The sequence below is a fragment of the Drosophila yakuba genome, chromosome 3L (assembly GCF_016746365.2).
Source record: "Drosophila yakuba strain Tai18E2 chromosome 3L, Prin_Dyak_Tai18E2_2.1, whole genome shotgun sequence".
NCBI classification, from domain to species: Eukaryota; Metazoa; Arthropoda; class Insecta; order Diptera; family Drosophilidae; genus Drosophila; species Drosophila yakuba.
The window spans coordinates 4,341,693-4,369,446 of NC_052529.2; the positions used below are offsets into that span (position 1 = coordinate 4,341,693).

Consider the following 27,754-nt stretch of genomic DNA (forward strand, 5'->3'; position numbering starts at 1 on the left):
GCGTCAACTGTCATTAAGTCCTAATGTATAACCATCATCATCATTTGCGTCTCAGCTGAAGAACATTTGACACTTGCTTGTCAAGCGTGGGCCAAACTCAATTAAGTGATTTTCTTTGATAAATTATTTCAAATATCTCAAGAACCAGAAAAGGTTCCTATGGTTGTTACCAAGCTAAAAATATATATACATTTTTTTTAACCAGAGATACAATCCTGGAAAGCACCGAAATGTAATAATAGCTACTATTTTATATTAAGCATCGGCCACAAGATTTTCTCCAGCACCCAAGTGCCAAATCAACTTGTAGCTTGTCAAAGTGACACCTTTTAAAGTTAATTCGTTAATCAAGCACAGCTGCTTGAACCGAACCCTAAGACGTTTTCCCAGATTTACCTAGCAAACAACCGAGATTACGCACTCAACTCGACACAATCACCTGTCATAGGTCGAGCACCTCCGTGCACCAGATCACTTCCATCAAAGAGAACTCCTAGACATCGGGCCCAAATCGTCTTAAAAAGTCCGCAAAGCCGGTAGAGAAATATGGTAGAAATAAAAGTGGGGAAACTCATCAAATTGGATTTGTTGTCTGGGGCAACCAATACACGGGTGTCTTCCACTCATTTTACACGATTTCTGAAATGCTTAGACTAGAGTTTACATTTAATGAAAGCCCCTAAGCGGCTAAGGGCTAAGACGGGGTAGGAACAAGAAAACAAGACACAGTTGGGGCAAACTAGGCACATTAACGAGCTAGCTGGCAAAGGGAAAGTGCCGAAGGGCTTAAATGCCCGTTTCTAGGTCTTTTCCACACTTTTTGGCAAGAGGTTTTGCTGGTTTTCGGCGAGGTTTCTGGGTTGCACGGCCACGTGGTGCGAATTGAGTTGAGTTGAGTTGAGTAACAGTAAACGTCACTTTAGCACTGGCAAACGAGTTTCCCTGGCCCACGGCCATATTTGCGGACTAAAACTCGAGCTCACACTCGCTGGCAAACAGGCCCCCAAAAGCTTTTCACACCCAATTGCTGGAACAACAAAATAACACACAGCCTCAGCTGCTGCAGGAAAAACGCTTAGCCCGGCCACGAAAAATCCCCTTCCCCCCCCCCAACATACAATGGTATGTGTGTGTCTGTCGCCGTCTCCCTTTTGCAGTATTTCTCTTTCCCTTGCGGAAAACTCAGCAATATGAGAAGAGTTTTCCCAGTGTGTGTTTGTGTTTCGTACGTGCTTTGAGCTATTTTTTGTTATGTTTAACGCATACTCCGAATTATGATTACATTCTCCGCTCGGAAAGACAATCTCGTGTACAGTCGAGATTCTATGAATAGCGTCACAGGAAATTGTACAAATTATTAGTTGTGAACATCGGCAGCATCAAAGCTTTCTTAAAAAATTGAGCTATACAAAAAATTTCATTTAATATAATCGATTTAGTTAAACTTTTATTTTAAGGCTAGGGTTTAAGAAACTAAAAACTCGATTTAGCCTGCCGTAAGTGTATTAACTTTTCGGCAGTCCTTATCGAAATTGAGCAGACAAATTGCTTGCTTCAGACAACTCGCTTCCCAACTCAATAAGCCTTGTTTCTACGTATTCCAACGATTTAGGTAGGTTATTTCATTAAATTTCACAGTTTTCCCATCCAAGGTAACAAGTTTTTCGAGGAATTCCACTTATGGCAGGATTACTTTTTGTCCATTGTCCCTCATCCTATGAGCTGTAAATATGTTTAAGGGCGTTGGCTTCAATCAATAGCTGAAGGTCACACACGAAGAAGAGCTTACACTCAGTTCTTCCCTTTTTTATTTATTATAGAGCAAGAACATCAGAAGAGGAAGGAAAAAAAATGATAAGCGCCCTGTTGGGCACATTAATCATACGCCATGTGTTGCGCCTGTCGCAGAGCAATTAGTTTCAGCATTTACCGCTTGAAGTATGCATAGCATCGTTCTGCCCTAAAGGCTATATATATATATACCGTGGCATCTTGGACAGTAAATTGCTTTAATTGACAGCGGAAGTGCCCCGAATAAAACATTTTAGCGGCAGGCGTTAGAGTCTTGCAATAAATTAGCCATCACTTTTGGCCAAAAACAGCAGCGGATGCCTCCAAGGTCATCATTATGCTGGTGATTTCGTGTTTGTTTTGTTTTCGCATCTTTTATTTTCTTGCTTGGACGTGGCTAAAAAGAAATCTGTTGACAAGAACTTGAGCGGCATTTTCGGTCAAAACGACATAATTAAAATGAAATAATTTACTGCCATTTCCTCTGCTGGCGCTTTGAGGAAAAGTGAAAGTAATAAACATAAATTAAAGCTCCCGGGCAGACCAAGGATTTCCAATTCTCTAGGGCAAGCTGCTGACTACCATGATTGATGGTAGAAAGTGGAACAGTCTTTGTCCTATGTAACTCAAGGAGTATTTGGCATCCGAATTGTCATCAGCTGATGCCATGAAATATGATTGATTGTTATGGGTTTAGAGGGACAATTGTTGATCGGCGGAGCTCATTATGTTTATTATTTTCCCTCTAAATCATTGGGAAGAGTTGAAAGGATAGGAATAAAGCAATATAGCAGAACGAATGAATTTACTAACACTTTATACACATTTTCTTATATACTTTAAACTATGTTTAGGAATTGACCTAAAAAAAACCAAACCGGTTTTATCTAGAATGTATATATTTACATATTTTTCCTATTTATTTAAAGTCGTTAAGCGTTGGAAAATGGCAACAAATATATTTATACGGCTGCTCGGAATTTAAGCCAGCGAAATAAAACATATGAATTATGTCCGCACATTAAAGAAACAACATTGAAAAATATAAGAAGACAGCAAAACTGCGCGAAAAGAGACAACATTTATTTCGATGGCGTCAAAGAATTTTCGCCTGAGAATTTTCACCGAAATGAATCACTTCACATTTGCAGAGACAGAAGAGCCAAGAGAATAAATTCCCGCTCAATGAGTCAATGTGTCACATGCAGTCGCCACAATTATAATATTCATTAAGCTCGCAACCAAAATTAACACGTTATAAATAAATAAGAGACTGTTGTTCTGGGCCAAAAATAGAAAATATACACATATGTATCATATATATCTCTCTGCAAAGAGAGAGAGAAAAACTCGTATACAGTTCATTAACATGTAAAGATTGCAACAAATTGCCAACACATTTCGCCTTGCTGAAGGTGAAGTTCATTAAAATTCCGCGTCACTCAAAAAAGCATAGAACAAAAAATGCCGAGAAACTCAGCACAAGCGATTGGGTGAAGGTCGTCTGAAAAATAGTTTGTATCTTTTCTTTCCCTCTTTATTTTTGTTGGACATTTTTGTGGCATCCCCATCATGATCTTTATCTTCATCAGCACCGCCATCATCATTATCATTACCATTACCATCATCATTAGGATTAGCTTTAGACTTAGCATGTGCGGACAACGGCTGGAAATTTGTTTGTCCCACTCGATTTGTTTGTTTTTCTTGGCCAACTGATGGCAGGGCGTCATCCCAGTTGATGACGTCCAGCGTTTCCCCGATTTTTCCCATCCACACTCACAATCGCCACCAGATTTTGACCTAATCTGTATTTTGTTAGCCTGACGCTGCAAATGTGCGGAAATGCGTCCCACGGACAGCATTTGGGATTTGAGATTTATCTGCGCCGAGCCAAAGTAAATTTTGATTGGCGAATAAATGGGGGGAAAATTAATTCGATTGGAATTTCGACAGATAAATAAATCTTTGCCAAAGTGCCTGTTGTTAAACTATAGGAAATGGCGAATACATTGTATCTGGCCATGGCAAATTGACAACATGCATTTATTTTACCAAAAGAAAAATGTGTGTGAAATATTCAGTTACAGCTGAAATGTATTAAGCTGAATTAACACGCCATACCATTTCTTTTTTCCTGAATAATATTTCATTAAAAAAGTATTGCCACAGCAACCAAATGTACTTTTTTTTTTGTTGAATAATCTTGGGCAAGACCCACGCACGCATTTGCCATTCATTCCAGAAATAAAGCAATTTTGCTGGCCAAATACAATCCACCTTGATCACGCAATCACAACATAATCTGCCAGGCTAATGTGTTCTTATCGCCACTCGGAGTAAATTACAATGATGTGATGGAAAAGCTTTGCACAGTTAAGCAAAGTGCAATCAAGACACAATCAATCAAATCAAATGGGAAATAAAATAATACCTGACTAACTCAACTCAACTCGGCTCGGCTTTCTCATCGGTTTCCTAATTGAATTCCAAGAACTTTTCCATGGAACGACTTTGATAACAGCTTAATTACTTGATAACCTGAGGACATGGGACATGCCGGTCCTGTGGATTTATGTAATTAGTTTGTTCAAGATACTTTCCACCGATGGCAGCACATGCGTACATAAATTACCATAAATCAAAACGAAATGTGGCATGCAAAAAAGCGGGGGGGGATGGAGGAAAGTCAGTTGAGTACGATGATGAGTGGTTAGTTAACCAACGAGGAGGAGCAACTTTCTGGCCAAAAGTCAACGCTTGACAGTCATTAGTCACATAAAGGCGAACAAGCGGGACAGATATGTGGCCTGTTCTGATGTGGGTCCGGATGATAATGATGACAGCCAACACAGCGGCAGCACAAAAAATGGGAAATGGGAAAAGCCAGATAGTCAGGGTCCTCGTTTTCCCGTGACCTCCCATCAAGATCAAGGACTGGCCAAAATCAAAGCCACAAAAAGCGAAAAAGCTAAAAACCAAGGCAACTGCATTTTTATGCGTCCAAATTCGACCTTGAAAACGAGCAAGGTTCGTCCTTAAAAAGAGAAAAAAGCTGTTAAAGATTCACTAATATTGATAGACTATTAAATCACATATAAAATAAATTGTTCATTACTGATAATACGATTCACATTATAGCGTAGTAATTATACTTTAGTTGTTTTAACTTTTTTTTTACAGTGCTTAAGCACACAAAGAAACTGACTATTATGCAACGAGAGCATAGAGCCGCAGAACCACGACTAAAAAACTCGTGAAAACCCTAAAAAAAAGAAAAGATAAACGAAATCAGTAAAAGGCTTTACTGCGCTAAGCCTTTTATTATATATTTTTATTTAAAAGCCTATCCTGGGGCTTCCTTTTGTATCTCAACGCAGGCGGACACTGTGCAAAAGGGTTAATTAAACCTGAGTTGCGCCCACGTCCAAGGTGAGCAATAAATTTTATGGCTTCTCCACCGTCGTCTGCCAGTCATGCTCCTCTGCCCTGTTCTCTGATTTTCCCAGATTTTCCCAGATTTTCCCAGAGTTTTCCTTTCTCAAAGTCCAAAAGCTGAAAATCGGCTTCAGCTAGTTTCTGTTGAAGTTGCGGGCTCGGCGAAATAAGTGTATTTTCCAACATATACTCTTTGTTATTTAACAATATTTATTTCACTTGTTGTTCTTCCATAAGCGGCTTTGTGTGCAATACCCTTTTGACAACTTTGAAGTGACTCTCGAAAAGCAAATGAAAAAAGGACAATACTAAGGTAGACCCAGCTTGAAATTGCTGGGCATACAAAGTAAACTGGAAGTGGAGAGCCTAGAGAAAGTCCAAAAGGAAGTAGAATTTGAGAAGCCGGAAATTACAATTTAAACTAGAGCTGGTAACGTGAGCAAGACATTAATATCAATCATTCTTATTAAGTTAAGAAAGTAAGTAATAGAAAAGAGTACGCTATCATTCATCTTAGTACCACAAAATATACCTTTAATTCTGTTTATGAAATCCAATTTGACAAATCAGAGAATAACTACATTATTTCATTAGGTATTTCAAAGGAACGCCGTGACACGATGAACCACTGACTCACATCTCTACGACTAACCCATGCAAAGTCCAGTAAAGGCGTTTGCATTAAAATAAATTACAGAAAGAAGGACGAGAAAAAGGATGTACGGTGTGGTGCCAAGTCATCAGGAGTGAAGGAGGAAATTCTTCAGCAAGGAAGTCCTTAATTTGTTTGCTTCCACCCACTTCAACGGCGCTTCCTTTCGGCTCTTCCTCCCATTTTTCTTCTCCACAGCACATTTCCATTTGAATTTTTAATTTCGCCACGCCCACATTGTGTCACACTTTGGGCATTAGTTTGACACGGCAGATCCTGCACACTATGCGCAGCCAGGATATGATTCTCTGGCATCTATTTAAGTGAGTGCAAACTTTACACATTTACCCACCATTACATAACACACAGGCCAAACATTTTGCAAATTTTGAACGAAAATTGGTGAAGGCATGCCAAAAAAAAAAAAAAAAAGAAATCAAGGAAAAGCTGTGGTGTTTGGTGGAAAAGGTCCCACCAACCAACCAAACAGCCAGTCAGCCAGCCACGCCTCATGAATTTTCCACCCGCATTTTGTTTTTCAACGCGAGCTGGTGAAAATTTTATGCAGAAGCGAAAAACACAGACACCAACAAAATTGCAGTGGAGCGTGGAAAACCTTCGTTCAGCGTAAAGCGTTAGTAAATAAAATTTTCACTGGCATGTGCAACAAAAGGAACAAAACACACACACACACGCGCGCCAGCTAATAGAAGAATTTTATTTCATTTTATTTATGTAGTAGAAATTTTCCTCTTATTTTCGGGTGGCTGGCAAGTGCAAACGCATTTCAGCTCGTCTGCTCCTAATGGTCGGAGTTTGATTTTAATTTAAAGATTAGCATTGAATTATTTAACAATCCTGGCAGCAGCAGGAGCAAAAGAAAATTTGAATTATGCGCCATGGCAAATTATACGAAGTGGAGAAGGCAGCACAAGGACTACAGGCTCCAACATTGATAAATGCGAGGAAAATTAGTGGTTCATGGCTGGGTCATCAGTGCGGTTCGTTTGCTTGATTGTTTGCTTACTTGTTGCCGCCTTTGGATCCTTTGTTGCCACTGCTTAATAAAAAATAAAATTATGTAAAGCCAAGTTGGCGAAATGTGAGTGGGAACAAAGAAAAATAGCAATTTGTGAAATGGCGGGGAAGTTGTTTGCGTAAACCAACAATGGGAATGAGTTCGTAGCAAAAAGAGTCGAGAAAGTACACTTTAAAAGGAGCAGATACACAAATCTAAACTACCCAATCAGTTGTTATATGTAACCATCGATTTTCAAAACAAAAATCTTCTCTAAAACCTTATTTTTCATTTACCAAAAATGGCTAATAAAAAATCGCCTTGGATTGGCCAACAGCAATTAAGCGCAAAGTGTGCGCTAAAAAACCGCACAACGTTAAACGAAACGAAATGAAACGTCACAGCCAAGAGAATAGTAAACACAACCACACAGGCACATGCCAAACACACCCACTTTCAACCAAACCCCATACACACACTCACACACTAACACACCAGAGTGTGCACACATGGAAAGGCAAACAACAATACAAACAGCGAATACGGCAACCAGAACGCGACAATTGCGCTTTGTGTTTGCGGAAATGGGGGGGGGGCGGGCGGAAAAAGCGGGGGGTTGGGGCGAAAGAAGAGTGGAAAACGGGGCGTGGATTGCTGATGATGGCAGGCGGTTGTCCTTCAACAAAGTTGACCTTGCACTTGCCACTTGCTGCTGCCGCTGCTGGCTCAGTTTTCCTGCGCCGGAAGTTGATTTTCCCCCGCATTCATTTCCCCACATTTTCCCCGCTTATCTCTGCCGCTGCCCCTTTTCTTTCGCCCTTTTGGGTTTTGCCCCCCTTTTTTTTGCGGTGTGCAAGGACGCGGCAGGACCAGATAAACACACACGAGCACGCCTCACTGCGTCCACGTGCCGCATTGGAAAGTGCGTGAAAGTTGTCCCATTTCACTGGTACTCGAAAACGATTTTTAATTACATATTTTGTGGAATGCAGCAAACAAAACCGAATTTGCATTCAATTTTTTGTTCGCAACTGCAGTTTTTTGGCGCAAAGCCAACCCGCAAATTGTTATGTAAATCAGTTGCACACAACAAAAAAATAAATGATACAATATGGCAATATGCGAGGCTATTATTAATAACACTAAATGCAGGAATAATTAATGGAGAAAAGATATAATATCTGTTTTCAAACTAAATTCTTTTAATTTTACTAATGAATTTCATTTTGCAATGTTTTTTGTGTGTAGCATTGCAGAGCAGCTGCGAAACCCAAAAATGTTCAATAAAAGTGCTGGCCCAAAAAAGTATGCTACATTTTGTTTTCAATTCCTCCCCGGCCAGGAAGTAATTTTCATTGAAATTGTTAAGCAAATAGTTGCAGTGCTTGCAGCAGATATTCCACATGAAATAGCTGCTCGTACTGCGAAATTCAGCAGATCATAAATAAGCTCTCTTTGCCTGCCAAACCCCAAACAATTTTATTAGATTACTTTCGCTCGACATTTTCAGCATTTTGCTGTTTATATCAGTGAGACGGAGGCAGAGAATCGCTGGCACTTTTTCATTTTCTCGTTAAGGGGAAAACTTCATTCGATAGTTGTCCCCACTTTGTCGTGGCAGATAATTGATTACGCTGCCGCATTTCGAATTGATAGCAGCAAGTTTGCGACACTTATTGATTGATTATAAGTATGAATGCAAACAAAAATGGCAAGGAAAGAACACTTTTCAAGTTTACCCACAGATTTTCAATGGTTTTTGCTCGCCGGAACTCACCTGAAAATAAACAAGAGAAGACAATAAAGCAGTTAGTAAAGCGAATTTAATTTGGTTAAGAACCTAAATTACCCTGTCTTAAAATTATGCAATTAACTTTTAATCGACACAATTAAAGCAATTAATTTAATCGCGAGTACAGCTACGGTATCAGCTTATTTTCATTAAAAGCTCGTTTCTTCTTGGCCACAAAGCACATTTGATGCCTCATTTAATCGGTTTATACGAAGGCCACCCAAATCAGGCCAAAAACTGTCAGCAAAGCAGCTTACCACCCACAAATCGTCACCTCATTTCTGGCAAAATCACAAAAAGTTTCAACAAGTCACGCATTCAATTAAAAGCTTCAGCTTCTGCTTGCCACCCAGATGAGAAGAGTTTTCCTCGTATTTTCGCACACTTTTCCGCAGCCCACTCTCCTGATGATGACGCAGTGTTAATGTTTGCGGATTATAACGCGCCCAGGCCTCAGAAATGGGAGTGAAAATATATATAAAAAAGAAAACAGCTCGCACTTATGCATTTAATTATTAACTCGCTCCCTTTTACGTAATGCTCGCGGAATAAAGTTTTCCCCACTTGGGCTAAAAGTTGCAGGCCACATTAGCAATTGCCTCGAGGACTTTTGCAGAATGCAATTTCTTCTTCGACGGGGAAAAGACCTTGAGATGTTCGGGTTTTGCTTTCTTCAGCGTTACAACATGTGGGCCAAATTCCGTTCTTGCAAAGTTACCAAAACTTGGACAACTTTCAATTAATTGCCAATTAATTCCGACTAGCGAACTTGGATGGTCACTCCATTCTAAAGGAAAAGTTTATTAATGGTGTGAAAATTCATTAAATAGAATGTTTCGAGGGTCGATACTTGTAGGGAAAGGAAATTTAAATGGCTTTTAAAAGGCAACAAAATGATCCAAATTGCTGCGGCACTTTAAAGTTGATTGTGAACAAAGTTTCGGCAATGGAAAAGAGAACTAAGAAAATAACAGATTTGTATTGGATTGCGCAATGGAAAAGGGGAATCTACATTGATTTAAATTCTTTTCTGTTAAATTTTATTGGGGCCCAACATTCAAACTGCATTTTCTTGAAGCTCCTAAATTTTCGCCGTAACCTACTGACTTTATTTTCCGCCCACCTCCTTTTCATTTGAATCATGCTTCATCTTTCAGATGCCAGAAAATTGCAAAAGTTTGCGCTCATGCAACCAACTTGCTTTTCCCGGAATTTTCCGCCTCCCTGTCATTGGAAAAGCAACTAGAGTTTAACTGGCCCCGGTGCAAGGAGTTTGTAAGCTGAATACAAAATCAAAATATTTTAATAATGTAATGAGTGTCTCAGATATGAACTGAATTGAATGACTGGCTGACTGACTGACTGAATGCAAAAGTTGGCACTGCAAGCAAACCTTGACTGCTAGTCGGATTTATGGCTTGAAAATTGTTTATTTTGATTGAATATTTCATAACATGCAGTTTGCGAAGAGAGCAGAGCTGCTTTCGCTTGCCGCCGCCTGTGGCATAGATTTTCCGTTTACCATTTTCCATTTCCCATTTACCATAGTCGCCTCCATCCATTATGAAGGCCCTGCTCTGCGGAATTAGATTCTGTGGCAGCATCTTACAAGCACAAAAGCACAAGCACGAAAATCTGGCCAACTCATGCCAAAACCTGGTAATTGCCAACACACACGTTTTGGCACAAGACTGCGGAGCTCAATTTCCAAATGGCCTTATGCAACTCATGGGGAACACAGAAATTATCCAACTCATGACTGAAACTAGTACGTTTGAGATATGAGAACAGTTGAGCAAAGTGGGTGTGTTAACTGAAACACTAGACTTCATTTGAAAAGTAAAATTGAAATTCTTCGGTCTTGTCCATGCTGTATGCTTTCCATTCAAATATTTTCTTTCAGTGCGCAGTGAACAATTTTCAGGAATATACACGAACGAAGCATACAATTTTTATTATGAGCAAATTGTGCACCCCCAAATCGATCAAACTCATAGCGACAATTCTTGGCAAAAGCCGAATGCCATTTCCTCAAAAATCCCCCAATGCACCTACACAATATGCAATTCTCGTTTTCATCTGCCTGCAGGGCAACTTTGCCCGGCTCAATATGCCATTCCTGGCTGCCAGAGCAAATGCAATCAAATGGGAGGAGTTTGGTTGAACTAAAGACGAAGGATCGGATCGGAATACATCCCAATCCCACCTCGCAGGCGGCGGCAATTGCATTGAAACTTATTTTTATTGACACTTTCTTGCAGCGCCCCGCCCTCTTTGCCACTCAGCGCAGAAGTTCAACATTTGCATATCGGCCTCAATGGCCTTATTGAGTATCATTCGCAAAAGGGAGCCGCAGACCCACAAACACACTTGAATAAATCAGTCTGGCAATAAGGGGCTTCGTTACACGCAGGATCTGGCTGAATCTGAATCGGAATCGGAATCAGAATCAGGTTCAGAATACGAGTATATGTGACGGACACAAGTGGCTGTTAATATTTGCCACGGCAAAACGTTGATTGGTAATGAAGTTGCGCACAAGAGGTTTCTGCGTGAATAAAATGAGTGCTTTTCCGACTTTAATTGCATTTAATTAACTTGAAATGAATAAAGCTTATTAAATGAAATATTCTATATAAGTATTAAAACGAATTTATTTTATGCAACTCGCATTAATGTTGTTAATGGAAAAACACAATTAAAGCACCCAATATTCCAGCCATTTTGGCTATCACATGACAGCGACTCATTAAAGAGAGTAACTCCATATACGAAACTAAAGTTGCACAGTCACTTTTAAGGACCCTCCACAAACTATCAAATGCAGCAGCGCTCCTGATCGACACTTTAAGCTCTTTGTCTCTACGTTAAAATGGATACAACAAGCGCACAGCTTCTGTTGGCCATAAAAGTTTTCAATAAAGTTGCAGGCTTAAGCCTAATCGCATCGCCACCCGTAAAAACCACCCCACAATTCATTCCGCCAACTGGACGCAGCTGCAATTCCGTGGCTCCTCTTTATGGCTGACCACGCCCACCATTCCCCAATCCACTCACGCGTCCAGCAAACCGCCCTCGTTCACATATAACACACTTTATTGCCATCGCCATAAAATGCTGCAATGTCCAGGGCAATGTTTCATCGCACAGCCATTGAGTGGGTTTGAGTTTGGGAATTCAAGACGATCCCTTCTCCTGCTGACCAACGTCAGCAGAGGGAGAAATGTCGATATTAAAATGAAGCCAAGCAAGTTTCTTGACTGATATACCCAAGAATCTGATCAGATCTGTGGCTTTTATAAGTTTATACCTTAGAAAAAGTTTATTGGCAGCACTTTGAACTTCAAATTGGTAGTACATATACTCTTTAAATGAAATTGCCCACTTTATTATTATTAGCTTGCACATTTTTTGCAAGTGTAGTGGCTCACCTAAACTCCTCTTGACCGTGGCACGTGGCTTGTTGGAGCCGCTGTTCAACGTGACCGCAATGGTGGCCGTCGTCCTGGGCTTCTGCGGCCCCAGTGGCTTGGCAACTACGGGAAATGGCTTCTGCTGGCGTATCAGGTTCGGTTTCAGACACTGCATGTGATTCTGGTTGTGTGTCGGGTTTTGGCTCTGCGTCTGGGTTTGGGTTTGGGTTTGGGTCTCCCGACTGCTGCTGGTGGCACTGGGCAAAGCCGAGGTGGACACCGATGTGCTGGACCGTTTGTAGCCCTCGGTGAGGAAGGCTGGCGGCGGTGTGATGGGCGGTGCCGGAATGCACATGTGCTCATCCACCGGCGAACTGGCCGCCGTACTGGGCGCTGTAATGCATTCCCGTATCCTCAGGCCGCCGGGCTTCAACTGATTACTGCTGGTGCTGATGCCGGTGCTGGTGGTGCCGCTGGAGCCACTGGTGTTGGTGGGCACACTTGTGGGCGGTGTGGTGGTCTCATTGCAGTAGAGCTCCAAGTGGTGTTTATCGCACCGCCGCCGTCGGCGGATGTTCGGCGCTATGGTCTTCATTTTGGAGCCATTCGGTGAGCCGTTGGGATAGCCATTGACCTGCTGGTTGAGGGACGGTACGCCGTCCTTGGAATTCAGGCGGATGTAGTGGACGCGGAAGATGCGCAGTTGCTGGTTGTTCTGTTGCTGTTGCTGCAGCTGTTGCTTTTGCTGCTGATGTTGCTGCAAGTACTCCTTGTACGTTTGCCGTCGCTGCTGTGGCAGCTGTTGCTGCAGTAGCTGCTGATGCTGTTGCTGATGCTGTTGCTGTTGCAGTTGCTGGTGTTGCTCCTGTTGCAGTAGCTGTTGCTGCTGCTGTTGTTGCTGTTGCGGTTGCTGTTGCTGGTACTGCAGCATTTGTCTGACCAAAGTGGAGTAATGTTCTCTAAATTTCTTTCTCAGTCACTTGCTAATATTTAATTTTATTCTTATTTATTTCTTATTGCAGCATTTGTGAATTGTCAATTCGATTGAGTTTGAAATATTGTTTTTGTCTCCAATAAATACTGTACTTGAATGTCCAATGTTTGGTGGTTATATTGAAATTTGCTCTGTTGTTCTTTTTATTTGCTTTCTTTAATATTTAAGGTATTGTTTTCTGTCTTCAACACGTACACACAGAATAAGCTTTGTATATTATTTATATTAAATATATAGAAAATAGTAACTTTTTATATATACTTTTTATAGGTTCATATATACTGCAAAAATATTAGCTATATGTGTGTTATATATATTTATTTTCTGTTTAAAATGGAAGCTTTCAATTGCGGCGTTTTGTAACTTTGTTTGCTTTTATTTGTATAGTGTTGCTGTTTTTTGTTGGTTTTGGCCTTTGTAATTAACAAATATTTATTTAGTTGACTTGGTTGAGCAGTTGGCTAATTGTTAATTCGCTTTTGTCACATTTAATTCAATCTTGAAGCCTTTGTATATATATATTTACGATGCTTATTGGTTTATGGTTCTAAAATAAGTTCACATTAAATGTAGTTTTGAAAGCCTCTTTAACGCTTGTCTTTTGGGTGTCTGTATATAGATACTAATATATATTTGTCACGTATATAGTTTATAGCTTATGGTTTCATTTGTATTTGTAAACAACAACCGACCCGCGTAGTTGACTTTAATTTGATGCTTTTGTTAACCGTTTAATTATAGAGATTTTTAAAATCGTAGTTAGTAGTTAAGTTAGTTTTGTAGTTCTAGTTTGATTCAGGAAACACAATCTGTTTTTGGCTTTAGTAACTGCCGTTTCAGTTTCAATTTCTGCCCTTCTGTAAAATATTTTAAATGTAAATAATGGGAAATCTTTTTCTTATGTCAAGCGGAACTTTCTTTATGAGCTTTTCTTTTTTTTTTCTTCCGTCTTCTCGACTTCTGAGTGTTTCTGTCACGCCCATTGAAATTGCTAATCAAACAAATGACTGGGGAGGTTTATCCACCCCAATATACTTTGTGGTATTATGTAAATGTGTGTTTTGAAAAAGAGGAAAGCCAAAAATTAATGGCATGGCAGCCGAAATGTTGGGGCAGGCTGATGGCAAAAAGTTGCCATTGATGCACAGTATTGGGTATTGAGTATTCAGTATTGAGTATTGAGGCATTGACGTGGCATATTGATAGCACTCGAACGTGACTGAAATATCGGAAATGTTTCGCAATTAAGAGTCGGGATACGGAAAACAAAAAGGAGTGGGCAAAACGGCGAGAGCAAATAATGTAATTTTGATGTTATTTGCGGTTTGATGGGGATTCAATTATGAGAAGCTCTCCATATGTTTTCCTCCTGGGGAGAAATGTGGCAAAATGTGGCAAAATGGGGGAAAACAGCGAGACAAATGAGCCATGCAAGCCGAAAGAAATGTCCTGTCATCGCAGCACTTATCCTTATGGATAGAAAAAAATCATCGTTGCCAGCAAGAAGACAGCGGATAGAGAGTAAAGTAAAAGAAAGCGAAAGTGAAATTCCAATTCCTATTTGAACGCAAGTTGCCAGCGTAATAAGCCAATCAATTCAGTGTCGGATGAACTGCTTCATTAATTTCACTTGCACCCTGAGATCCACAGAAAATGAAAGACTTATGGAACATGGCACAAAAGTCACGTAAGCCCAATGGTTTGGGGTGGAAAACTCGAAGGGGCAGCCCTGCAAATAAGCCTGCTTAGCTAGCCCCTCCACAGTTATCCTTCTCTCTTTCTGTTTAGTCCCTCAAGGATACTTCAGCAAATGGCATCCATATCGATGGCCATTTGCTTCAGTTAACCCAGCTGGTCCGCCTTCGCCAACCCGGGGTATTATTATTTATGTATCCTGCAGATACACGGGTCAACTTTCGCTCTCAGGTGCGTATTTTCTGTTTACGAAAAATACACTACAATTTACACTGTTCTATTATGAAATAGAATCACAATTATGTTGATCTTTAAATGCTTTTAACGTGGTAGGACAAGGCATTTTGGAAAATATATAAATAATTTATAATTATTTAGCAAAAGAAAAAACCCGTATTTACTTTTCCATTTATTTTTCCTGTGCACGGCATGTTGTGCGAGCTAAAAGTCTGAAAAGTTGGGCTTAAGGACAGTAAATTATAATTTGATTGGCCGGCTGCTGGATAATGACAAAGTTGGTGTATCAACATATTCCACTTCAATTTACTTTTGACCTTCTGCCTTCTTATCTCTCTATCCGCTAAACTTCTACTCATTCTAATTGCCAAACTTTTCCCATCTATGGAAATCCTCATGTGAATTGAATGAGTGTCTTCGGCTGCCGCCTTTTCTTTTGTTTACTTTAGTCTCAATCGAATTGAAATTTTCGGCAATTACTTTCTTAGTTGCAAATCAAACTTATAATAGCTTTTCAAACGGGCGTGGCTGGTTTGGTGTGTGTTTTTGTGAAGCTGATACTCAATCATTTGCTTAAGTTAGTTTCGTCTTTGGTTGATACATTGCTTTTGTATATGGCAAATTGCTTACAAATGTTTGAATTATTTCTGCTGATGGGATTAAAATAGTGGATAGTGGCAGAGAAATAAAGACAGCAATTAGCAGAAATTCAACCAATCAATTAAGATGCCAGTGATACAGTAAGCTGTGAAAAGAGCTTAAATGGCTAAATGCTTGAATACAATTTATTTATCACTTTAAAAAACGAGCTTTACTTTCAAATTTTAAATTTCAATATTTATTTATATTATGATGACCATAAGTGACTGTATGCATTCAATTGAAATAATTGCATTTAATATTGAGCATTGAAAAAAGGTTCAGCTTTTTCATGTGTTCACCTAATTTAATCTTACAAATTACGTTTTTCGCAAGCACACACAAAAATAGCAATATTTCCGTTTAAATTCGTTAAATAAAATGCATTTCACACACGCGCATTTAAATGCACATAAACATTTAGTGTCAACAATAACAAGAGTTAACAAGAAAACACCTTGACTTTGTATTTTGTGGGACAGCGCGGCAATGTCAATGCACTTTTTGTTTAATTTCAAAAATGAATGGATCCACTTAGTTGCCAGATATGAATATGTATTTTTGCGACTGTCCGTATGCTCACGATTTTCAATTTCATTCGCGGCCAAAAATATTTATTTATGATTTTGTTGTTGAATTCTCTTGGCACATAAAAACGGCGCGCATAAATGGCGAAAGCATAAAAATTTTAAATTAACTTTGCGCGCAAACACACCAAAACACTCGGCAATAAATACGCTTAGCAGCTCATAAAAAAAATGGGAAAATAGCTGAACATAAAAATTACCCAAATAACAACAGAAAGGTATCAAGGAAATTAGGGAAAAACTCAAAAGACGCGTTAATTATCCGCCTCGTATCACATCACAATTTCTTTGGCTTTTGTATTGATAAACATTTGTTGTGTGTCTCTTGTTTTTTATTCTTGTGAGTCGGAGATTATTGTTGAGATTTGAGATTTGTGCTGTCGAATTGTATTCTAATTTTGGAATATATTTTAGAAAATCTTTTATATTTTCTTTTCAGTTCCGACGGGCTCGAGTATTGCCAACAAACTGATGGCCCACGGAAGCCGTTCAAATGTTTTTCATGACATCGCAGCGCCGCGCGAAAAGCGACGAGCGACGAGCAGCGACCAAAACCACACAAGTCGTCGTCCAACCACCCAAGAATTTCGAGAATCGAGCATCGAGAACGGAGATTCGAGCCACCAGAGCAGCAGCATCACCCACTGATAAGCGGCGCAGAGAGAGCTTTCCTGGTGGTTGAACCCACCAGCAAATGCCCATCATCCGGAGTTCTCTTTGTTGGCCAAAAGAGCCGCGTCTTGGCCACGTTGCTCTGTCAATTAGCTACATTATACATTGTAGTCGCATAAAGCAATTATTAATGACACCTTGCAATCCTTTTTCCACTGCATAATTTAACCGATGCGACAAAGTTTCGCCATAAAAACTGCACTTTTAGATGGGTGTTTGCATAATCCAATGAAAAAGTTATGGAATAAGAAAGTTGGCTAAAAACCCTGACAGCCATATATCATTATACCGGTTACCTAACTATGAACAACTTTTTAAGGCTCATTGAAAATTCAGAAACGACAGAGATAATGTTATACAATCATGGTTGTAATTCATGAGTATTAGTTAGATTTAGGGGATTTTAAACTACTTTGTTGCATTAATTCACAGAAACATGTGTATTTCAACTTTTTCCACAAGAATAAAATATATCTATTCTTCTAGATTTTGTTAAATATTTTTGTAAAGAACTAAGTTTGAGAGAAACATAATAAAACATTGTATAAAACTAGTTTTATAATGTTACTTTCTAATTTAAAGGCTAGAAAAACACGAGCATCACTGAGCACTTTGATTTGGTAAGAGCAGGAAAAGCTATGCCAATTTCTCTTGGCCAGGAAAAGCGCTTTTCCTACTCCCGCTGCATTTTCTCTTTCCCGCTCTCATTGGCTATTATTTTGGCAATGTGTGCGTGTGTTTTGTTTATTCCATGTTTGTTGCCCCGGCTCGAAGCCTGTTGTCCTGCCCGCACCCCATTTTCCCCCCATTTTTCCCCCATTTCCCCCGCATTTTCCCTGCTGCTTCCTTTTCCATTTTCCCCTTCATTAATGCACGCCCACAGTCTGATTGAAATCATCAGGCAGGAGTTTTGCGGCTAGCCAGCAAGGAAAATGGAAAATGCAGAACGAGGGGGTTTTTCGTGTGCGTCAATGCTGCAGTTGCAGTTGCAGTTGCCATGGTCACGGCCATATATTTATGCTGCTATTTGCCTGTTGCACATGCAACCGAAGCAAAACCACAAGTTAAGCCAAATAATGTAACAGAATTTCCGCATTTAGCTCCCTGTATATTTCCCCCATCTATTGAAAAAGGCGCAAGCAATGGGAACATAAATTTAATCAACATGAAGCGTGGCTGGATTTCCATAGAACGAAAACGAGTTGATGAATTATTGTAATTAAGTAAAAGAGAGCAAAAATGAGCCGGAAAGTGGAAAGTGCGGGAAAAGCAGAAGGCTGCGGCAAATTAATGCCGAATGGCATGCGGTAGACAAGCAGCAAATTGAAGGAGCCCAAGTCCAAGTCATTAACAGGCAACGAAATACACTTAACTATGGGGTATGCCCTTGAATGAAGAACTAAAGACACCATTCAAAGTCGAATTAAATATACACAAGTATATTATATAATTTTCTTTACCAAACAATCCTAACAAAATGATGTACCATGTGAAGATGTTCGCTAATTTCCATTACCTTTTTAAATGAATACTGGATTTAAATCCTTTTCAGATGTTAATTGTGGGATTTAAATCCTTTTCAGATGTTAATTGTGGGATTTAAATCATTTTCAGAGATTTATTTTTCTATCAGGTGCATTTCATTCGTGGGCTGATTCAACAGGAAACCATTGAAGTTGCGGAAAAGTGAGGCAGAGATAACTTTCGTGTTGATGAGCAAACACTTCAATGTAATAACTCGATGCCACTGAGTGCCGCCATTCTCGTTTCCTGCCGCGTCCTTGGCAGTGTCCTTCTGCTTGTCCCTGTCCTTTTGGTCCTTTCACCATCAATGCCAGGCTCCATCATTGTCATCTGACTATGAGGAGCAGCAAAAACCCACAATCCACAATAGTGACACACCGAAAAGGAAGTGTGCCTGCGCCCGTGCCCACAAGGTTAAACATTGGGTCTAAATATAAACCAGTGCCAGAATGATTTGAATTGAAATTCCCAGAATCTCCAGGGCGAAACCGAAAGCTAATCAAGGCCAGGACCACGTCGAAGGTCCCTGGAGGCGAAAATCCGACTTCATCTCGAATGCGCAACAAGGAGAAGGCTTCGCCTCAGATCGCAGAAATATGGAGCATATCAAACCAATGTCAACTAGTTAGTATAGAAAACACAAGTTGACACGAGTTTATGGATGCTACAACCAAGCAAGCAATAGATGCTTTAGAAGCTAAGATATGTGAGACAGCCACGCAATGAATGCCAAGAACGGGGAAAGGGACGGGTAGAGGTGGGCCGAAAGAGACAGCCAGCTGGAACAACGAAAGAGATGGGGCAACTATGGCGGCGGGCGTCCTTCCGCTTTGTTGTGCTCAATGGCAAGAGGGGAAATGAAGGGGGAAAAGCGGCCAAAAGAAGGCCAAAAGGAAAAACACAACAAACAACAGATATCTGGTGAGGAATCACAAAAAGGACGGCTGCCAGCATCGAGCAAAATGCCAAGGAAAATGAAAAATAAATAGTAGAAAATGCAATTGAAATTTTTGGGCCGCAAACAAAACAACGAAGATAAACAACTGTTGGCCAAAACAAAAAAAAAAAGTGGCTTAACTCGGCTTTAAGATCATTCTTTTGGATTGCCAAAGTATGCCTTCTATACTGAAAAATGCTTAAAGGTTTTCTCATAGGAATAACTTTAAACTATTCAACAGATGGACTATGCAAAAATGCCTTTTTTTTTGTAATTTATTAAAACCTTCTGTAAAAAAATTAGATTTTGTAAAAATATTTACAACTTTGTGCATTTATTTAGGTAAAAATAAAATAAAGGACAAATAGCAGAACGCAGCCGAGAAATTGCTTACATAATCACAAAAATACATAGTCAGCGTCGGGGAAAGAGAGAGCATGACACGAATAGAAAGAGAGAGGACGAGGGAGCCTTGGAGCCTGTGAACTTGGCTTTCAATGTTGTGTGACTTGAACTTGAATTCGCTTTTTGCCGACAAAACGGCACGTGCTGGGAAAATCGAAAAGCTTTTGGCTCTCTTAAAATTTTCCCACGCTCTCTTTCGAAAGTGAAAATGCTCCCTTTTGCATTAAAAATGCGAGTGACGCAAGTTATCAAAAATTTATCCGCCAACGGAGAAGAGCAACAGGAATAACAATGATGTGCCATTCTGCTCAAAAAAACCAGAAAAAAACTATTTCGGTCCATAATTTAGATTTTCTTTTTTCTTTCGAGGATGCAAACAGGTTGTTTGCTCGGTAGACAAAAGCAAGTGGAGCAGTGTCCCCGATTTTATAGTAGTTTCTTGCACAGCTTGATTTTGGGGTTGAAAACAGCGGCCGAGGAAACCGAAGAGAATTGGCCAAATTAAATTTTAATAATTAAATGCACACAAGGATGGAGGCACGTGCAAAATTTGCATGCCAAACTCGGTTAAGAACTCAGCTCAGTGAGCACATGCCGCTGCATAAATAAAATCGCTTTAAAGCGCCCACACACTCGACAAACCAAATGACAATGGCAGGGATGAGTCCTGAGTCCTGGCAAGTCCTGGATCCAGGATGTTCCCGCCAGGCAATGTCAACTTTGATTGAACGGACAGGACGGGCGGACAGGAATCCCTCCTCGATTGAGAGGACTCGTCCAACGAAAGCATTTGCATAAGACACCATGGACGGGGGGAAAATGCGGAAATGTGGAAAAGCGGATTGGAAAGTCGGCAGAGGAAATCATGTAAATCGCAAAGGACGCATTTATGCAGGCAAAAAAACGTCGTTAGGGAACAAATCGGGAAGAGCTCTTCAGCAAAATCGATACAAATTATTATGAATTATTTTTCGTAATGGAACGCAGCGTTTCAAGTCGTTAGCCCAAGGAGCATTTGAAATTTGCAAGCTACTTTGGCATATTTCATTTGCAAAATAATGAGAGACTATTAGTCAGGATTAAATGATATTTATACAATTTTTCGGGCTGTAATAAACGTATCCGCTTGCTTTTTATTATAGTTTTATTATTTATAGTTAGTTATATATTTAGTAGTATATTTATTTATATTATGGCCAAGTTTCAACTTCCGCAGCAGTATAAATTGATGAGGAAAATATGTAAATACATTTAATGCGAAACCCATTCTAGGTGGCTTTTAATATGCGAGTTTAGTCATACATAAATTTGCTGAAGCAAATTCAATTCGCATTCCTATAAACCACAACAAAAACTGTCACATATGTATCTTTAAAGCCCCTACGCTAAGCTGATCCCAGGAAATCTGGGAAATATCCAAGAAAAGGCAGTGGAGGCATGGCTTAGATAAACTACAGAATCCTTGGGACCGTCGCACGTAATTCATTTTTATGAGCTGCCACAACTTGTTGGCTCTGGACAGTTTGGTTTTAGCCAACTTAACGAAAACAAATGATAATCATTTTCGTTCTCATTTCGTTCGCCCGCAAAATGCAAATAGACCGAAAAACAAGTCGGCAACTTGGCTTCGCTAAATAGATAAATAGAAAGTCCTGTCCTTCTCATGGCCAAGGTCGTCTACCTTTTTTGTTTTTGGGAACAGTGCCAAATTGCTGCGACTCGGTTGCAGGAAAATATTCGCGAACAATGGCGAACAAAAGCGAAAGAATCACAGAGGAAATCCTGCAGACAGACGACAGCGACAATAAATATACTCGACTGCAGACAAGTCCAAGGATAAGCCCATAATTAACTTGGGCCAACACAACATGTCGAAGCTGAGTGAGTGCAGCTTAAATTGAAATTGTCCTTCCAGGAAAATAGGAATATATAAATCATGCCGGGGGGGGGAAACCAGCAGGAAAGTTGGCTAGTCTACGGAAAATTGTTGCACAAAAATGCGTTGTAATTGCCTAAATCAAATGGCCGTAATTTACGTTGACAAGGACGACATGGAGGCCCAACTACGCTTTTATTTATGCAAATCTCCCAGCACAGGATGTGTGCGTGTGCACGTGTGTGTGCGAGTGTGTGTGTGTGAGAGTGTGTGTGTGTAGGTGGACAGTTGAGGGAGCTGCTGGCCAAAAATGTTCCATATTAGAATTATGCAAATAAGGCAGTCCACGTAGATGCAGGATTCAGATTCTGTTGAGTAAAAAAAAAGGGGGAAGGAAGACGACTGTGTTTAGGTATGCCTAAATGTCCTTGGGCCCACATCCGATCGGAGTTTGTCGAGCGTCGAACAATGGCCGGCAATTTGAGGGACAAGTTTAAGCTGTTTGAAATGTTTAATTTGAACCAATTTCATTTCAAGTTGGCAACGAAAACTTTTGTTCGTTCGCCCAAACGCACAGACCTCTGGAAAATCGCTTGCACATGCTGCTAATGGTAACAATGGCCACTTTTCAAGAAATTAAGCAAGTTTTTCACACCGTAAATTATTAATCTCAAGCTTAATTCTTCATTCGAGTTATCTTTTTTCTTAGTAAAATGAAAGTCAGTTGCTTTATTACTTATTGTTTGGTAATGCTAATGCTTTAAGTCAATTCTTGAGAACTTGATGCCCATTAGTAAGCCAGAAAGAATCAATAATCTATGTGGCCCCCTTGAAATTGGAATATACATATATGTTTTAAAACATCCCCTTTTTAACTCAAATATCCCAAATTAGTTCCAGCTACATCGAACTACTCGAAGTGACTGTAATGTGACACATTAAGTGCCACGAATTGAATTTTCCCCCGAAACTCTTGGCCGGAAAAGCCAGTCGGGAATGCCTTTGATCAGCGACTCATCAGTTGGTAAAAAAAAAAAAAAAAAAAAAGAAAGTAAAAATAAAAAATAATAATGTCAGGGCAAGCCGCCGCCGCCACCGTATACGGAATACTTTAAAAGGAATTCCGAAGGTTCCTTCGCTCGGAGATATTTATGTATAAATTTTTTCCTTTCCTTTTTGGGAGGCGATGGGGAAGGTGAAGGACATGGCATCGCATGTCCTTGCGCTTAGTGGCTCTATGTGTGTAATATAGAGCAGCAGATATCCGTTGCTACTTTTTTCCCCGTAAATCAACGAAGCTGGGGAAATCACTTAGGACCATGACGCTGCCCTGATAACTTGGCGGTTTTTAAATTAATGGAGACGTTCGCCTTGATCACGTTCTGTTTTTCTTTGCCCCCAGAAGGCTATTAAATGGGTGTGCGGCTTCTAGATTTTACTGCATGCTTAGATTGCATTTTTCTTAGTCCCAGATTTTTTTTAAAATTCATGGCTTGAATTTTTAGCCATTCTAGGATTCAGAGTGCTCCATCTTAAATTTCAATTGATTGAACATGATTTGTGATAAGCGACGGGGCGCCATCAAAAATTACACTTTATTAAACAGAGCCGACGACCCCAAAGTAAAAGCTTTCCATCAAGCTTTTCCAACAAAATGGCCCTTAGCTGATTTTCCCACTCTATGAAGCTTTTAAAGCTTTTACCTGTTACTTTGCAGCTTATTAACATGTGCTGTTAACTAAGTTTTTGGAAAATTCAAATCTTAAACTTAGTGAAACTTACGCTATTGAAAACCTGGACACAATTTTCTTGGGAAAACTCACCTGCAATGAAAGAAACAAGAATTTTATTATTCAAAAGTTGACAAGTCGGTTGAGAAAAAATCAATACAGTAAAACGCACGCTGAAGTGCACTTAGGAAAGGTATTCACACTCACACACAATGCACTGAGAGAAAAAGGGTGAAAGTAATATTTTATTTCAAATTAAGAGTGGCACACTATTGAGCACCTCAAGAACTGTATTGCTCCATATGGCTTACTATAATAATATGTTTTAAATAACCATTTCTGGCAATACGTCTTTTTCTAAGTTTCAGAAATCATTTAAATGTGTTAGCATTTTTTTCCAGTTTATATACACAAGAAGAGACATCTTTTTGTTGCCGTTCAGTAGTCATCAAGTGGCCCCCCAGGCGACGAAAGGCGAACAAGCTGAGACGATGAAAAGAGGCTCAGCAGACCACTTAACCTTGATGATCGGCACACACCAGCTAAGCCCCGCCCACAAAAACCAGCCCCCAAGTGCCACCCTTCATTGGGTGGGGGGGGGAAAGGGGTTTCTTTTTCACTCGTTTATTTCGCCTCAGTTACAATTCAAGTCATCAAGATTAATGCGACCCTGTCGCTGGCACGTTGTCAACGAGATAAATCGCAACAAATTTGCCCACACGGCGTATGTGTAACATTTGACTTAATTAAATCTCGGACTGTCGATGATAGTTGGACCACAGGCGAAAGACCAGAAAGTAGATCAACTCGAAGCCACTGATGAAGGAGCAGCCAATGCAAATGCCCAGAACGCCGCCAACGTTTGCTTTTGTTTAAGATAAATACATACAATTTGTGCAAGTGCATTTCGGTTAAGCGTTGAGCAAACTTACACAGCATTTGATACCAATGATAGAGTATGTTTGTTTTGTACAGCTGTCGACGTGGCATTTTAAATTTGAAAGTCAACTCACTTCTCCAAGGATGCAAATGCCCAAGGATTTGTTTGTTCAACCTGTAAAACATTTGATTGCAGAGCGGCAAACATTGCGGACACTGAGCTGGTGACCAGTTTCCTGGGTTTGTTCAATAAGAATTAATTACCTTTAAGGAATTACATATATGAAATTCAAAACTCACTTTCTACCAACTGCAAACATGTTATGTTCTCCAAAGTGCAATGCTTAAACTTTTGCGTACTAAACTCGAATGGATATGACGCACACTGGCAATTAATTAGCGTGGCTTTTATTCTACACTCATGCAGGCACTTTTCCCTACTTTCACCCTCTTGAGAAAAATAACAACCTCGCTTCTCTACGGCAAACTCGTTTAGTTGAGCATTTCCCTGAAGTTCCATAACTTCTATTTCCACAGCTGCTATTTCGCCAGGGTTAATACTAATTCTACCCTGCCAACTTGGAACATGTAAGCTGAGGCCAGGAAAATTACCATTTAAAGGATATTCATCTACTTGTGAGGAATCCACAAAAAGTGAGAGCTCTCCAGTTAGATTACTCTTTCTTAAAGCACAACAATTTCCCTCCTTATAAGGTTTTAATTTAAATAGTTGCGAGCAATAAGTAGAAATATTATTCACTTTACACTTGAGTATTAAAGATTCACATGCTGGTGTTAGGCCGAGTAAAATTGAGGATATATTCTTCATATCGAGTACAGAATTTATGTCATAAACATCCTCTTCTCTTACAGACAAGGGATCGAAGTATCCAGACAGCAATGACAATTTGTTTAGCCAGTAATCCTGCGATTTGTTGTGGGAATTTACTAAATCCAGAGCAAAAGCTAACATATTCCTCCGACTAAATTTATAACCACTACATATTTTTAGCTCAGGAAAAATCATTTCCTCTTCCAAAACCTTTAATTCCGAGAGATCTGTAATTGTTGAATAGCTGAGAAATTCCAGAATCATCGAGAACACTGCATAACTAGCGAAAAGTATGCCAAAACTAATAAACAAAAACCAGAAGATTCTTTGCATTCTGCGTTTTCTTATAAAGTAGAGCAGACCAAAGCCGTTGAGACTTGTTTTTCGAAAATATTCTACAACCGTCTTATTGAAAGCTGTCACAAAGCGGGACATTTTGGCGGTACTGATGTGTCCTTCGATGTCTACAGGATATTTTATGCCCTTTCACTGGGTAATTATGGTGTTGAGATACCAGATTATCCAGTGAAGATATCTACTCTAATTTCTCCAGCCAAATAAATAACATCAAATTATATTTAATTCAACAAGTGGGGGGCGTGGCTGAGTAGCCATTAATGGAAATGGAAACTGTCGAGTATCGCAAGTCGAACATGCAACGACTGTCAAGTATAATTTACTACAATGTGTTGCAAGATACACGAAACACACACACACAGATACGTGCAAGAACAGATACACACCCACACAAGGAAATTGAAAATATCACGCTAATGTGATGAGTTGAAGGGTTAATGGGATTCAGTTGGGGAATCCCAATTTCCAATGTAAACGATGATTGCTAAATTCTCTGTAAAGCTCTTTAGATGTTTATTTAGTGAATAATCGGCCAAGTATGTTAGGTAACTTCATGATTTGCTTAAAATGGCAACTGTTCTCAGAGTCTTATAAATTATAGAAAAAGTTTTAAATCTTCTTTAAGTGAAAGTATTAAGTATTCCAAAAACTTTACTGCATACTCGAATGTCAGCTTAAATCTCTGGCACTTGTTACCATAACTGAGAATAGAACTAATCAGAAAAGTATATATGTTTTTGTTGCCCGAAAGCAAGAAGTCTTCTCCATCACACATGTCTCCTTCTCTTTCGCTCCCCGTACACCCCTCTCTTTCCCACCACGATAAACCAACTGGGCAAACAAGTTGGAGAGCTAGAACGCAATGCGAACAAACAACAACATCTGTGGGATAAAACTAAATAAAAGTGAACAAATTCCAATAAGACGCACACTCACACACACTAATGCACTTCAACACACATATGTGCGGGATAGAGAAGAAGAAGAAGCATTCAAACAACCCACACACAATAATTTCCGGTTCAATTAAACGCTTGTTTATTTATTTATTTATACGTAGCTTCTACGGGTTTTCTCTCCAGGATCGGAGGGGTAGAGATGTGGAAGGTGGGAACGTTGTGTTTTCGATTTAATTGTGGGGGCCAAGACTTGAAAGAAGAAGAAAACGGGCCAGACGAATTTTCTCTAATTTGTTTATGAATGAACTTGGCCCACAGAAGAGGCAAACCGAAACATATGGCACAAAATGTCAAAGATAAAATGCGTTTTTTATTATACCCGTTACTCGTAGAGTAAAAGGGTATACTAGATTCGTTGAAAAGTATGTAACAGGCAGAAGGAAGCGTTTCCGACCATATAAAGTATATATATTCTTGATCAGGATCAATAGCCGAGTCGATTTGGCCATGTCCGTCTGTCCGTCCGTCTGTCCGTCTGTCCGTCTGTCCGTCCGTCTGTCTGTCCGTATGAACGTCGAGATCTCAGGAACTACAAAAGCTAGAAAGTTGAGACTAAGCATACAGACTCCAGGGACATAGACGCAGCGCAAGTTTGTCGAATCATGCTGCCACGCCCACTCTAACGCCCACAAACCGCCCAAAACTGCCACGCCCACACTTTTGAAAAATGTTTTAATATTTTTTCATTTCTGTATTGGTGTTGTAAATTTGTATCGATTTGTCAAAAAACTTTTTGCCACGCCCACTCTAACGCCCACAAACCGCCCAAAGCTGCCACGCCCACACTTTTGAAAAATGTTTTAATATTTTTTCATTTCTGTATTGGTGTTGTAAATTTGTATCGATTTGTCAAAAAACTTTTTGCCACGCCCACTCTAACGCCCACAAACCGCCCAAAGCTGCCACGCCCACACTTTTGAAAAATGTTTTAATATTTTTTCATTTCTGTATTGGTGTTGTAAATTTGTATCGACTTGTCAAAAAACTTTTTGCCACGCCCACTCTAACGCCCACAAACCGCCCAAAGCTGCCACGCCCACACTTTTGAAAAATGTTTTAATATTTTTTCATTTCTGTATTGGTGTTGTAAATTTCTATCGATTTGCCAAAAAACTTTTTGCCACGCCCACTCAACGCCCACAAACCGCCAAAAACTGTCAGTGTTGAAGACCTCCTTCGCACTTCCACAAGCTGAGTAACGGGTATCATATAGTCGGGGAACTCGACTGTAGCGTTCTCTCTTGTTTAAATATTTTGTCTTTGAAAAGTTCAAGACTAGTTTACTATTAATTGGAATTAATATTATATTAACCAAGCATTACAGAAT

The 27,754-nt window shown here is 39.8% G+C and overlaps 2 protein-coding genes across 19 annotated transcripts in view; both read right to left on the minus strand.

Moving 5' to 3' along the window:
- Nucleotides 1–27,754, minus strand: part of LOC6532841 (protein nutcracker) — a 96,521-nt gene that overhangs the window by 15,662 nt on the left and 53,105 nt on the right. For 2 of the 18 annotated variants that reach the window (XM_002093542.4, XM_039373598.2), the window contains exons 1-2: nucleotides 15,987–16,743; nucleotides 12,123–13,955 (exon numbers count right to left, since the gene is read on the minus strand). The exons of 14 other annotated variants lie outside the window; for them this stretch is intronic. In XM_002093542.4, the coding sequence (XP_002093578.2) occupies nucleotides 12,123–13,035 (913 nt within the window). In that variant the 5' untranslated portion in view covers nucleotides 13,036–13,955; nucleotides 15,987–16,743. Of the gene's footprint in view, nucleotides 1–12,122; nucleotides 13,956–15,986; nucleotides 16,744–27,754 lie in introns of those variants that run through there. 2 more of the 18 variants (XM_039373600.2, XM_039373599.2) reach the window with 2 other exon arrangements.
- On the minus strand, nucleotides 24,013–26,783 carry LOC6532842 (sodium channel protein Nach). The gene is made up of 3 exons (XM_002093543.3): nucleotides 24,580–26,783; nucleotides 24,333–24,515; nucleotides 24,013–24,265 (listed from the first exon to the last, which is right to left on the minus strand). The coding sequence occupies exons 1-3, from the start codon at nucleotides 25,544–25,546 to the stop codon at nucleotides 24,147–24,149; spliced, it is 1,269 nt and encodes a 422-aa protein (XP_002093579.2). The 5' UTR covers nucleotides 25,547–26,783; the 3' UTR covers nucleotides 24,013–24,146.